The sequence below is a fragment of the Polypterus senegalus genome, chromosome 8 (genome assembly GCF_016835505.1).
Source record: "Polypterus senegalus isolate Bchr_013 chromosome 8, ASM1683550v1, whole genome shotgun sequence".
NCBI lineage: Eukaryota > Metazoa > Chordata > Cladistia > Polypteriformes > Polypteridae > Polypterus > Polypterus senegalus.
The window spans coordinates 86,532,300-86,545,367 of record NC_053161.1 but is presented as its reverse complement, the minus strand read 5'-3'; the positions used below and the strand labels follow the sequence as shown (position 1 = coordinate 86,545,367).

Genomic DNA, 13,068 nt, shown 5'->3' with positions numbered 1-13,068 from the left:
CTTGAAGATGGGCCCATAAGTAACAAAGACCGTTGAAAAGTTCAATATGGCGGCCGACAGTGGCATCATACCACCGAAATAAGTACGTACATTGGTTTCGGTTAGCGCAGGAAGCCGCCTACCAAATTTCATGAAGATGGGGCCATAAATAAGAAAGTTCAACATGGCGAATGTTGTCAACCATTATGACCGTTACGCGTAGAATTTCGAAATGAAACCTGCTTAACTTTTGTAAGTAAGCTGTAAGGAATGAGCCTGCCAAATTTCAGCCTTCTATCTACACGGGAAGTTGGAGAATTAGTGATGAGTGAGTGAGTGAGTGAGTCAGTAAGGGCTTTGCCTTTTATTAGTATAGATGAGGGGCCGTTCAGGAAAAAAAGATTGGTTCGTAAATATATACATTGGTTCAGATATACATATCGGTTCAGATACATTGGTTTGAATATATACATTGGTTTTAATACATCCGTTCAGATATATATTTCAGTTCAGATAGATCCGTTCAGATATATACATTGGTTGGGATTTATGGGCTGGCACAACGCGCCCACCCATTAGCATCTCCCTTTCGCTTCATCATTGCTTCAACACTGTTGTAATTATTGTGCACATTTTATACAAGCAGGACATGCCTGTCTGTTGCGTTTTGTTTCATAAGCCCTCTTGGTTGGGGGTCCTCGATTTCAAAGCACTTTTTTTCCTTTCATTATTTAAAACACTCGCACAGATATCCGCCTCTTTGCCTCGCTCCGTCCCTCCCCGGCTCATTGTACCCGCCTCACTCACTCCTTCTTGTCCCACCCATGACAGATTCTTCTCAAAAGCAGAGTTACCAGAAAGCATTAATCGCAACCACAGTACGTCCCATTTTTTCACCTCATGAGATGCTGGTTTATCATTGGTGGAAAGCCGCCCGGTGATATCTGTTATTCCGTATTGGCAGCATTTCATTAAAGGGCGATCTGCTTCAGCAAGGAACTTAGTCCTGTTTGCTGAAAGGATGCCATGGAGGAAAACACTGGAGTTGCTCTCTTTCTTTAAATGTTGATCAGGGATTAAAATGACCAGAATATTCCCGCTTCACAAATAACTGATGTTTAACTGTTTTATAGTAAAACTAACAAAACCAGACAAGCACGTACACGCTCATACACACACGCAAACTCACAAATCGTGGGTCGCACGTACTACTGATTAAGCATATCTGTCAAGGGCGATTATTTTTTCATCCCATAAAACAGATTCTTCTCAAAACCTGAGTTACCAGGAAGCATCGATAGCAACCGCAGTACCTCCCATTTTTTCACCTCAACAGACGCTGGTTTATTATTGACCGAAAGCCGCCCGGTGATATCTGTTGCAGTATTTCGTATTGGCAGCATTTCATTAAAGGGCGATCTGTTTCAGCAAAGAACTTAGTCCTGTTTGCTGAAAGGATGTTATGGAGGAAAACACTGGAATAGCGCTGTTTCTTCTGAATGTTTATCAGTGATCAGGGACCAGAATGATCACAATATTCCTGTTTCACAAATAACTGATGTCTGTTTGTATTGTAAAACTGAGAAATGTATGTATTCAAACCGATGTATATATCTCAACCAATATATCCCAACTAATGTATATATCTGAACCAAAATATATATCTCAACGGATGTATTAAAACCAATGTATACAGTATATTCAAACCAATGTATCTGAGCCAATATATATATATCTGAACCAATGCATACTGTATATTTACGAACCAATCTTTTTTTCCTAAATGGCCCCTCATAATATATATATATATATATATATATATATATATATATATATATATATATATATATATATATATAAAACTCAGCCTAACTGTATATTGTTTTTTATTTTGTACTAAACCAGCTTTCTTCACACAGTATAAAAAAATTAAAGCCAGAAGACAAAATGCTGGTAGATTTAAGATTAATGTTCAATGAAGAGCATGTGTAGTGAGTAAAATACATTATTTTTAGAAGTGTTAGCAGTTTGCAATCTACAAAATGTCTATCCTACAAAGTATAATTTTTGAGGAAATGAAAGTATTTGAAACAAATACTGTAATTCATAAATATTCCTTATAAGCAGAAAATGTCCTTGTGTTTTATGGTCAATATTTGATTATTTTATTTTTGAATTTTTAGAAATTATTCTACTTAACCACATCCTACTGTATTCAGCACTTTAGGTCTGATTTTATTCATTCTATGTGATTATTATAATTCTCCACCTTATAAACATTTAATTTTATAAAGGTATGAATGTTACTTCACCATGTCACACAAAAACTTGATTGAAGACTAAATGCACAGTCTAAAAGTGAATTACTGATTCATTAAAGACATCATTTAGTGAGTGGTGTCTCAATGTAACCATACTGTAGTTAAAATCTGTTATTATGGAAAGAATATCAGCAACTTTTATAAAAAGTATTTGCACACCTTCGCAGAAAAGTTGTTCTAGTACAAGTATGTTAATAAGAAAATATAGTTTAAATAACTTTTAAAGAAATTTATAATAATTGCATTTTAGGGTTTTTATAATTTAATAACATAATTTTTAACATTTTGGTAAAAATGTATAACCAGACCTTATTGTTATGGGATTCTGGAATTTCCTTCATTCTGATAAGAATCTGGAAAAAACAAGAAGGAAAACAAAAAAAGTCATTCTTAAAAAAATTTACTGGTGTTGATTTTCTGCTTTGATCTTTTTTCCTTGTTGCACAGAAACAAACACACCTTTTATTGCTCTAAATATAAAGCACAGGACTTTGATCGTTGTTTTTTACTTGAATACTGAGTTCATGATGACTCATTTTTTGGCTCTACTTGACAACTAATAATCCCAATGGGAAAGGTGCAACTAGTCCCAGGGGTCCTCACTGATTGCATTTTCTTTGTTCTTTGTTAGGCTTAAAAATAACAATGTACACCTTAAAAAGTGTTCCCCCTCTAAATCCTCCTCAATTACGTATCCTTTGACAAAAGGAAACTATAATTAAACTATTTGCATTACTGATACTTCACTTATTAAAGAATATTATTTGTCATTTAATTCGTTACTATAAAAAAATGATCATCGCAATGGAATTCATGATAAAATAGATTTTTAACCAAAAACGAATGAAGTAATCAGTAAACAGTAATCAGTAGTACGTCCTGGGTATGAGGCTAAACTGCATCAGGCCCTGCAAGCGGTCCTCCAACTTGCAGGGAAATCATGGGGGTGGTGGCAGGATTGGCACTCCAGCCACAGTAAAAAGACTTCACAAAGCTCAGAGACTACAGAAAGGACTCCTTTATGCTCTCCGCGGGAGTAGCTCTACTGCATCATTGAGGGAATGGGGGAAGGCCCTCGGGAGCCCCATCCCCGGAAGAGTCGAAACTGATGGAGAGCCAATATGGTCAGGTCTGTTGGGGATCGGAACTGGTGTGGTGCTGAGGCGTCACCCGCTGCACGGCAGCACTCAGGTCTCAATGTGAGGCGGCATATATGGGTGGGTGCATGGAAAGTTCTTGTCTCTCCTGCAAGATGATTATCTTCCTATGCTGTTGGAGGAGTTGCGTAAACTCCACATTTCAATGGCGGCACTCTCTGAGGTGCGCAGAACTGGGATTGGTCAGATCTCTGTAGGTGGATAAACCTTTTATTGGTCTAGTCGGTCTGATGGCTGTCATACTCAGGGAGTAGCTGTTGCTGTAGCGGATTGGCTTCTTCCGACGGTGCCCAATGTCACTCCTTTCAACAAGCATATTATGAGGCTCAGATTACAGCACTCTCTGGGTGCCTTGTCTGTTGTTTCAGTGTATGCTCCGACCATGGTGATTGATGTCTCGGCGAGGGAGACATTTTATTCACAGCTTCGCTCGGTGGTTGATGGGTGCCCACGAGGTGACACTCCTCTGATAATGGGTGACGTCAATACAGCCACTGGCACTGACAGGGCTGGCTATGAGGATTGTCTCAGCCCCCATGGGTCTGATGACCGTGGTGAAAGTGGCTCCATGTTCCTTGACTTTGCAAAAGGTCAGGGGCTGTGAATCGCTGCATTCTGGTTCCAGTGCCCTGAACCGCATCGTTAGACTTGGTACTCCAATACCGGTGGTGCGGTGAAGGAGATTGAACACATCCTCGTGGGCAGAAGCTGGAGGCTCTTGCAAAACTGCAGGGTGTACAGAAGTGCCCAGTTGGTGAATTCTGACCACAGACTTGTTGTTGCTACTCTTAGGATCCAACTTAGGTCCAGTAGGTTACCACCTACTAGGAAAATGAGCCTGGACTTGGCCAGACTCCAAGACCAGGCTGTTTCTAATGAGTTTTCATTCAGTTTGTGTGAGGAACTTTTAGATTTGGGTATGATAGCCGATCCTAATGTGGGAGACCTTCTGTGACAAGACCCTGAAGGTTGCTCAGTGTTGTGTTGGTGTTACCGATGTTCCTAGAAGGAGGTGTTTCATCTCGCAGAGCACTTTGGATATCATTGAGAGGAGTCGCAGTGCACGGCTCAATGGAAACTCTGGTCTGTACCGGGAACTGAGAAGGACGGCTGCGAGGGCTCTGAGGGCAAATAAAGAGGCGTTTGTTAGAGGAATCTGTGAGCAAGTGACACACCATTTGTGGCCTAGCGACCCATGTCCTGCTTACAGAGGAATCAAAGCATTACTCATATCCAAATCTGTTCCTCAGAGAGTCGCAGTCAGGTCAGCTGATGGAACGGTCCTGACACTGCAGTTGTGACCCGCTGGGCTGGCTACTTTGAACAGTTGTTCAAAGCTGATCTTCCAGCTAGGACGTTGGATATCTCTGGGTCCATGGTTCTTGAGGCTGGTCCTCCAATTACCTGTGAACCACCCAGTGTCACTGAGATTGCACAGGTGGTGAACCAGCTGAGGGGGGAAAGGCTGCAGGGATCTGTGGTATCCAGAGTGAACTTCTCCAGGCTGGTGGTAAGGCTGTCCTCCTGGCATTGCAAGCAATCTTTGCTTCCATTTGGGAGATTGACATCATCCCAACTGACTGGAAAATGGGACTTGTCATCCCTGTCTGGAAAGGGAAGGGTGATCACCTGGATTGCAGCAACTACAGGGGGATAACACTGCTCTTGGTGTCAGGTAAGGTCCTTGCTAAGGTTGTCCTCAATAGGATCCGTGATCACTTGCTCACCAACCAGCGACTGGAACAGTCAGTTTTACGCCTAAGAAGTCTACCATCAACCGCATCCTGGCACTGAGGGTTCTCATGGAGTGCCAAAGTGAGTTTCAACAGAGTTTCTTTGCAGTCTTTGTCGATTTTAACAAAGTGATCAACTCAGTTGATTGAGCTGCCCTGTGGGACATCCTGAGGATTCGCGGGATCCCCTCGAGGTTGCTGGATATCATGGCCGGCCTGTACACTGGTACTGTGAGTGCTGTACAGAGTTGAAGCAGGACCTCTGCGTTTTTCCCAGTTGATTCAGGGGTTCGTCAGGGGTGTGTTCTTGCTCCTACTCTGTTCAAAGCTTGTATGGACTGGGTGTTGGACAAGGTCGTAGGGTCCAGCAGCTGTGGCGCATCTGTTGGTGAAGAAAGGTTCACGGATCGTGACTTTGTTGACGATGCTGTGATCTTTGTGGAGTCAATGGAGGATTTGATCGGGGTGCTTGAGATACTGAGCGAGGAGTCTGAGTGTCTGGGCTTGCGAGTGTCCTGGATAAAAAACAAGATCCAGGCCTTTAATGACCTCTTGGGCACAGCCATCATCAGTGTGTCTGTTTGCGGAGAGAGTGTCAACCTTGTCGAGTGGTTTACTTACCTTGGCAGTGACATTCATGTCTCTGGTGACTCTTCCTATGAAGTCAGTAGACGGATTGGGAGAGCATGGGGTCATGAGGTCGTTGAAAAAGGGTGTGGGGGCGCTTCTGATATCTATGCAAAAGAATGAAGGTCCAAGTCTTCAGAGTCCTGGTGCTTCCTGTCATGCTATATCGTTGCAAGACATTGACACTATCTAGTGACCTGAGAAGAAGACTGGACTGCTTTGGTACTGTGTCTCTCTGGAAAATACTTGGGTGCCGTCCCAAATGAGGCACATTACCTGCATTGTGAGGGAGTGTCAATTACGGTACTAAGGCCATGTGGTGAGTTTTCCCGAGGGTGATCCAGCTCGTAATTCCTCATTGTTTGGGACCCGAGTGGCTGGACCAGGCCAAGGGGTTGCCCTTGTAACAACTGGCTGCAGCAGATAGAGGGTAATTTTCGGAGGGTGGGACTGGACCGCATGTCTGCCTGGGGGGTTGTAAACCGGTATCCCGGGTTGTTTCATTGTGTAGTGGGTGCAGCAACACACTGTACCAGTGCATGCTCCCCAACTTGACTTGACTTGAGTAGTACTAAATACAGTATTTCATAAAAGTCACTTATTTTATATTATGTTTTTGTTTTATTGTTTTTCTTTATCTGAATTAAGCAACATGCTCCAGAGTTTTTATTTAGTATGAATTCAGTATCTCCTTTAATCAATAATCAGAACTTTGAAAATGGTTGCTGTAAAATTTTAAAACATTATTTTTAAATATATACTGTAAATACAGTTTTATCAAGCAGAAACACTCTTTAAAAAGATATTTTAATTCATACAAAATCTAAAAATACATTTTCCCAGCTTGCAAAGTCCTCTCATTAAAGAGAAGCAACAAATTCTCTCTATTTATATTTACTGTGATTGGCCTAGTGGTTAAGACAGGAGTTCTCAGTCATGGTCCTGGAAGGTCACAATGGCTGATGGTATTCTTTTCACCCAGTTTCTTAATTAGAAGATGTTTATTTGACACTAAACACATTATGTTTGTTGGACATAATTTTATTTAACTCATGGCCTATTTTAAATTTAAACAGCTGTGTTTAAATTTTAATTATTTCCTGTTTTCTTAATCAGCCACCAGTTAATAACAACATGAAAATAACAAAAAACTTCTATGTAGGAATATTTCAGACAACATAAAACAAATAAATGACTACACAAGTAAATAAAAGAGCATGAAATGTAAACGTACTGTAAATATATTAGAGTATCACAGTATATATTTTTGTTGCTTATTTATTTATTTAATTTTGTTCATAATATTCCTGCAAATGCAGTATTAAATACATTGAATTCAAAACTGTCACTTTCATTTGTCAGATCTGAGAAGGTTGGTCCTAACGAGTACTGCTGTGATTGGTGAATCATTGGTACACTGTACTATAACATTCTGTGGCAAAGGGATTCAAGAGGGCAATTATAGACTCTCTATGAAGAACTTCCACAGCATCGTCAAACATTCCTAGATTACACATGGGCTTTGATAAGCAGTTGAGCATGTAGGTAGCAAAAGAAAAGTATTATTTTGAAAAGAAAAAAAAAATCCTGCTACTGCAGGATATGACCTAGAGAGATGCTCTGGATTCAGTGGCTCCCCTTAAAACAAAAGTGATCATAAGAAAGAAAAACTCACACTCGTTTAATAAGAGCATTAAATCCCTTACATTTGAATGTCAAAAACAGGAGCGTAGATGTAGAACAACAAAGCAGCAGGTTTTTCAAATTGCATGGACATTGTTAATAAATATAAAAAAGCTTTCTTTAAAGCTCACTCAGACAACTACTCCAAAATAATAGATAACAACAATAATAATACTATGGTATGATTAGAATAGTGGCTAATTTAACAAATGGGAATTCAGAACTACAATGCAAAATACCAACAGACATTAGCAGTACCAGACTTTATGAGCTTCTTTAATGAGAAAATTAAAAATATAACGCCCCAGATCTCAGCATCACAGTGTAAATGTCATACTAGCTCGACAAACCCTATCTTGCCTTGCATTCAATGTCAAAATTACTTTGTCTTAAAATAAATGAATCACAGGTTGACCCAGACCATTGAGCTGCAATGTTTGTTTTATCTAAAGAAATGTCACTGTGCACAGTTAACAAAACCAACTTCATTTTTACTACCTGCTATATTAGTGCAGTTAATTGCTCTTATTATGTTAGGAAAACTGGGCACTAGTGCAAATTGCCTTTCTATGTGCACTCACACCATACAAAAACTGGATGTAATGCCTTGCTGGTCAATTAATGGCTTCCAGCACTTTGGGCATAGTGTGGTGAAGCTTGACAGAAGTGAAAACAGGTAGCCAAAATAAACTGACAAATAACCATGTAATATGCAACACTAACCCTCTTAAAAGGGAACTAAAATACAGTCTGTACATCACATTCATCACTTTTGAGGTTAATATGTTTTTCACATCAACACATTTTATAATAATGTGTCAGTGATATGTATTATTAGCATGCGAGTCATCCTTTAGGTGATCTGGCTGCATTTCCCTACTTGATCAAGGGTACCGTCATTTCTTAGTTTCTTCAAAATGTTACATTTGCATGGGTCAGAGTTGCCATAAATATATGCATGTTACAAAGTTTGCGTGGAACGTTGCATATGCACATTTCGGGCCTCCTTTTGTGTGTATGCAAGCTTTATAAATGAGGCCTATGCTCATGTAAGAGATGGAGTCCTTAACAAGAGGCATTTATTGCTTCTGTTAAAGAGTTTATGATGACTGGGGCATCACATCACAAGTCCAATAGTCCACTTCCAACCTTTTGCAGATCTCTGGACATTAAATGGGGTTTCTTTCGTGATCCCAACCCTTTATTTGACTTTTTCTGTTTCATCCCCAAATGACTTATAGAGAATTGTCATGTGAAATGCAGTTGTTTTTTTTTACAATGAATAAAGAGGAGAGAGAGAGGTTAGGAGCACACGCTGATACAGCGCATTGCCGCACCCACCACGTAACAAACCAACTCAGGATCCCAGATTAGGACCCAAGTGCAGCCATGCAATGGGTGACACCTTAGCACCACACTAGTTCAGATGTAGTGGAACAGTGAGAGGTGTTTTATGGTGGCTGGAGTGCCAATTCTGCCACCAACCCCCAGGTTTTTCCCTACAGGTTGGAGGGCTTACAAGCAGGGCTGGATGCAGATTAACATCATGCCCAGGATGAATGAATAAAGGAATCTTAATAAAATATAGCCCTATGACCATACACCTTCTCAATTACAAGAGATCATTTTAAAAGAGTTAAAAAGCCTTACCTGAGAGAAAGAGAGACATTAAAATTACTTGGTAGAGAAGCAATTTAAGAACCTTTTTGGGCTAACTTACAAGATTAATTTAAAACAGCCTAAGGAAATACGCCATTCCTATCATTTACATTTATGTTTAATTAAAAAAACAAATCATAAGCCCCATGAGCAAGGCACAAATGTGAAAACAATAAAAAGCTGTAACTGAGGAAACAAGATTAAAAAAAAATTACTGTATCAGAAAAGGCATGTTTTAGAAATTTTTACTTCAGAAAACAGCCTTGAGGCATTTAATGTCACTTAAGTACAGATGCAGCAATTCATCCTATCTGATTCAGGCTATATCCCATATTGTAAAAGGAATTCCATTACACCCTCCATGTTACAGCACAAACAAAACATACTGTACTACTTGTAAAAAAAAAAGTAAAATATGCTTAGTGAGAATGACTGTTTAGTGAAATTCTTACGGTATTTCAAATATGAACACTTTCTGTTTTATTAATCATTGAATACCTACTTCCTTTTCTTTCTTTTTGTTTTTTAAAATTTTCCTCTATGCAAAAATGTATTTCAAACATATAGTATGGTTAACAGCATATCATCAGTAAATTTGTAGCGTATTCCAACTTATATAATGGGTTTGGGGGATATATCAGTCTTCTGTTATATTACACCACAGCACTGGCACCCAAGCTGATTTTTGAATGGTAGGTTGGTTTTATATTTTTCCAGAATCATTCCGATGGACTGTAAAAGCAACATTGGAATAATTACAGTGACTTTTTCAGGTTTTTGGAATTTAGCAAATATATCCTATGCATTAAAATTATCTGCCTGTATTTGATTTTATTACCAGAATAATTTTCAACTTCCTAGTGTAGAACATAGTAATAATAGTCAAAAAATAGGTGAATAAGTATATTCCACTCAAAAGTGTTCTGAACATGCAGCTGTTATAAATGCCCACCACTGAAGAGACTTGCTCTAAATCTGTATTTAAAAAAAAAAATGCAAGGCTGACACTATAGAAAATGTAACTGTGTTGATATTTTACTGGTTTATACAGGTACATTGGTTCCATATGAAATAATTATTAACTTAAATATTTATACTGGATTTACAACTAGCACCATTGGTCAATATCATTGAAAGTATAGAATTAGGACTTACGTGAAAGATGTCCTAGCAGTTAAGTGTATATGTAATTCTATACATATATATGATTATATCATGCTTGCATTGAGTAAATATCCTTAATGGATATCCAGGTAATTGTAGTCACTCATTATGTTCAACAATTGTGTGATCAGTTCTCATAAATTTTAGTTTTTGTTGAGTACCTCTAAGAATTTTGTTCACATGCAGTGTTAGAGTTCTTAGAGGTACTCAGCAACAAGGAAAGTAGCTAAAGATACTTTTAAGTCAATTAAAGTGCAATTCACTGTGGTAATAACTCTCAAACAGCATTGGCCTCATAAAAATCAGCTAAGCCTAAGATTCACTTCAAAGTATTCACATATACATCACATTCAATATTAATAAAGGTATTCAAAACAAGACAAAACAGTGTCATTCACAGTGTGCACTTTTGCATCTTATTCACAGCTAAAGATAACAAAACTGAAATGGTTTAATGGTTTGAACATATGGACTAAGAGATGAGTTTGTTTCATCTGAAAATGTCTACAATGTAAAATGAAATATGACACTATAATTGTTATTAAATACAGGGTGGAAGCAAATTGAGAGAAACAACCAGGGTTTTAATTTGTTTTTGATTTCATAAATTGTGCAATAGCATCCACACTTCCAATTTTGGTATTACATTAGGAACAGTAACCAATCAAGCAACCAATCAAACTTTACTTTCTCGTCTTTCAACAGAGCATGACAAAAGCATAAAAGTATAATTAAACACAGAAAGATAACAAAGCACATAAATATATGCTAAAAGGCATGACATGCATTACAAAGTTGAATATCAATTTATTTAAAAAGTGCACAAGGGTGAAACCAGTAAGCAAAGTCTAATTGAAATAAAACATAGCAGTAGACAGAAATGTAGATCTGATAAACTGCATTATGAAGTTTGCCTAAGGTTAGTGTCAGAAAGTAAAAATGGGCACAAGTTGATCTAAATTGTAAATTTCTTTGCCACGAACAATTTTGGCATAAACCTGCAATTACTTCATTTAAGATTTAGAAAACATTACATGATTGATATCTAAGTAAACAAATGGTCAAAATCAATTTCTCAAGCCAGCCACAGGGAATGCACAAACCAGTGTGTTTTTTTCCAAGCCTGGATAAATGGGGAGGGTTACATCAGGAACGGCATCAGGTGTAAAATTTTGCCAGATCAACATGTAGACAACAATACAGATTTCCATACCGGATTGGTTGAGTCAACGACCACCACCAGTACTGTTAGCCAACAGGGTGCTGGCAGAAATTGGACTACTGTTGGCTGAAGAAGGAGAAAAAGAGGCGGGAGACATGTGCAGAGGAAAGAGGAGAGGAGGAAGGTATGAGAGTGGAACTAAGGGGAGGAACTTTGAATGTTGGCAGTAAGACTGATAAGGGGAGAGAATTAGCCGATATGATGGAGAGAAGGAAGGTTGATATATTGTGCTTGCAAGAGACTAAATGGAAGGGGAGTAAGGCCAGGTGGATCGGAGGTGGACATACAATTGTTCTATCATGGTGTGGATGGAAGGAGAAGTGGAGTAGGGGTTATTCTGAAGGAATATTCTGGTGGAATGGGGAAGTACAGGACAGTATACAGAGGAAGAGGATGGTGAGGAAGAAGTGGGATATTCAGAGAGATGCAGAAAATAGAGTACAAGGAGATAAGGCGCAAGGTGAAGAGAGGGGTTGCAAAGGCTAAAGAAAAGGCGTATGACGAGTTGTAAGAGAGGTTGGACACTAAGGAAAGAGGGGGAGGTTAGAGTGATAAAAGATAAAGATGGAAACATACGCGAGGATGGTGTGTTGAGAAAATGGAAAGAGTACTTTCAGAGGCTGATGAATGAAAAGAATCAAAGAGAAGGCTGGATGATGTGGAGATCAGGAAGTGCAACGGATTAGCAAGGAGGAAGTAAGTACAGTTATAAAGAGGATAAAGAATGGAATGGCCGTTGGTCCAGATGACATACTTGTGGAAGCATTGAGGTGTTTAGGAGAGATGGCAGTGGAGTTTTTAACCAGATTGTTTAATGGAATCTTGGAAAGTGAGAGGATGCAGGAGGAGTGGTTGAAGAAGTGTACAGACACCGATTTTTTAGAATAAACTGCATGTGCAGATCTGTTGTAACTGCAGGGGGTAAAACTGATGAGCCACAGCATTAAGTTATGGGAAAGAGTAGTAGAAGGTAGGTTAAGAGATGATTATTAGTGAGCAGCAGTATGGTTTCATACCAAGAAAAAGCACAACTGATGCAATGTTTGCTCTGAAGGTATTGATGAAGAAGTATAGAAAAGGCCAAAAGGAGTTGCATTGTGTCTTTCCCACTAGGACTATGATGTTTGCTGATTACATTGTGAACTGTAGCGATACTAGGGAGCAAGTTGTGGAGACCCTAGAGAGGTGGAGATATGTTCTAGAGAGGAGAACAATGAAGGTCAGTAGGAACAAGACAAAAAACATTTGTGTGAATGAAAGGAAGATCAGTGGAATGGTGAGGATGCAGGGAGTAGAGTGGATAAGTTTAAATACTTGGGATCAACAATATAGAATAACGGGGATTGTGGAGGAGAGGTGAAAAAGAGAGTGCAGGCAGGGTGGAATGGGTGGAGAAGAGTGTCAGGAGTAATTTGTGACAGACCATTATCAGCAAGAGTGAAAGGGAATGTCTGCAGGACAGTAGTGAGATCAGCTTTGTTATATGGGTTGGAGACGGTAGCACTGACCAGAAAATAGGAGAC

General features: G+C 39.1%; 1 protein-coding gene across 1 annotated transcript in view; it reads right to left on the bottom strand.

Moving 5' to 3' along the window:
* The window catches only part of LOC120534099 (collagen alpha-1(VII) chain-like), a 171,292-nt gene extending 167,641 nt beyond the window's left edge, over nt 1-3,651 (bottom strand). Inside the window, exon 1 of the mRNA XM_039761371.1 lies at nt 2,609-3,651. Within this exon, the coding sequence (XP_039617305.1) occupies nt 2,609-2,641 (33 nt within the window). The 5' untranslated portion in view covers nt 2,642-3,651. The remainder of the gene's footprint in view (nt 1-2,608) is intronic.
* Between the last annotated feature and the right edge of the window lie 9,417 nt (nt 3,652-13,068).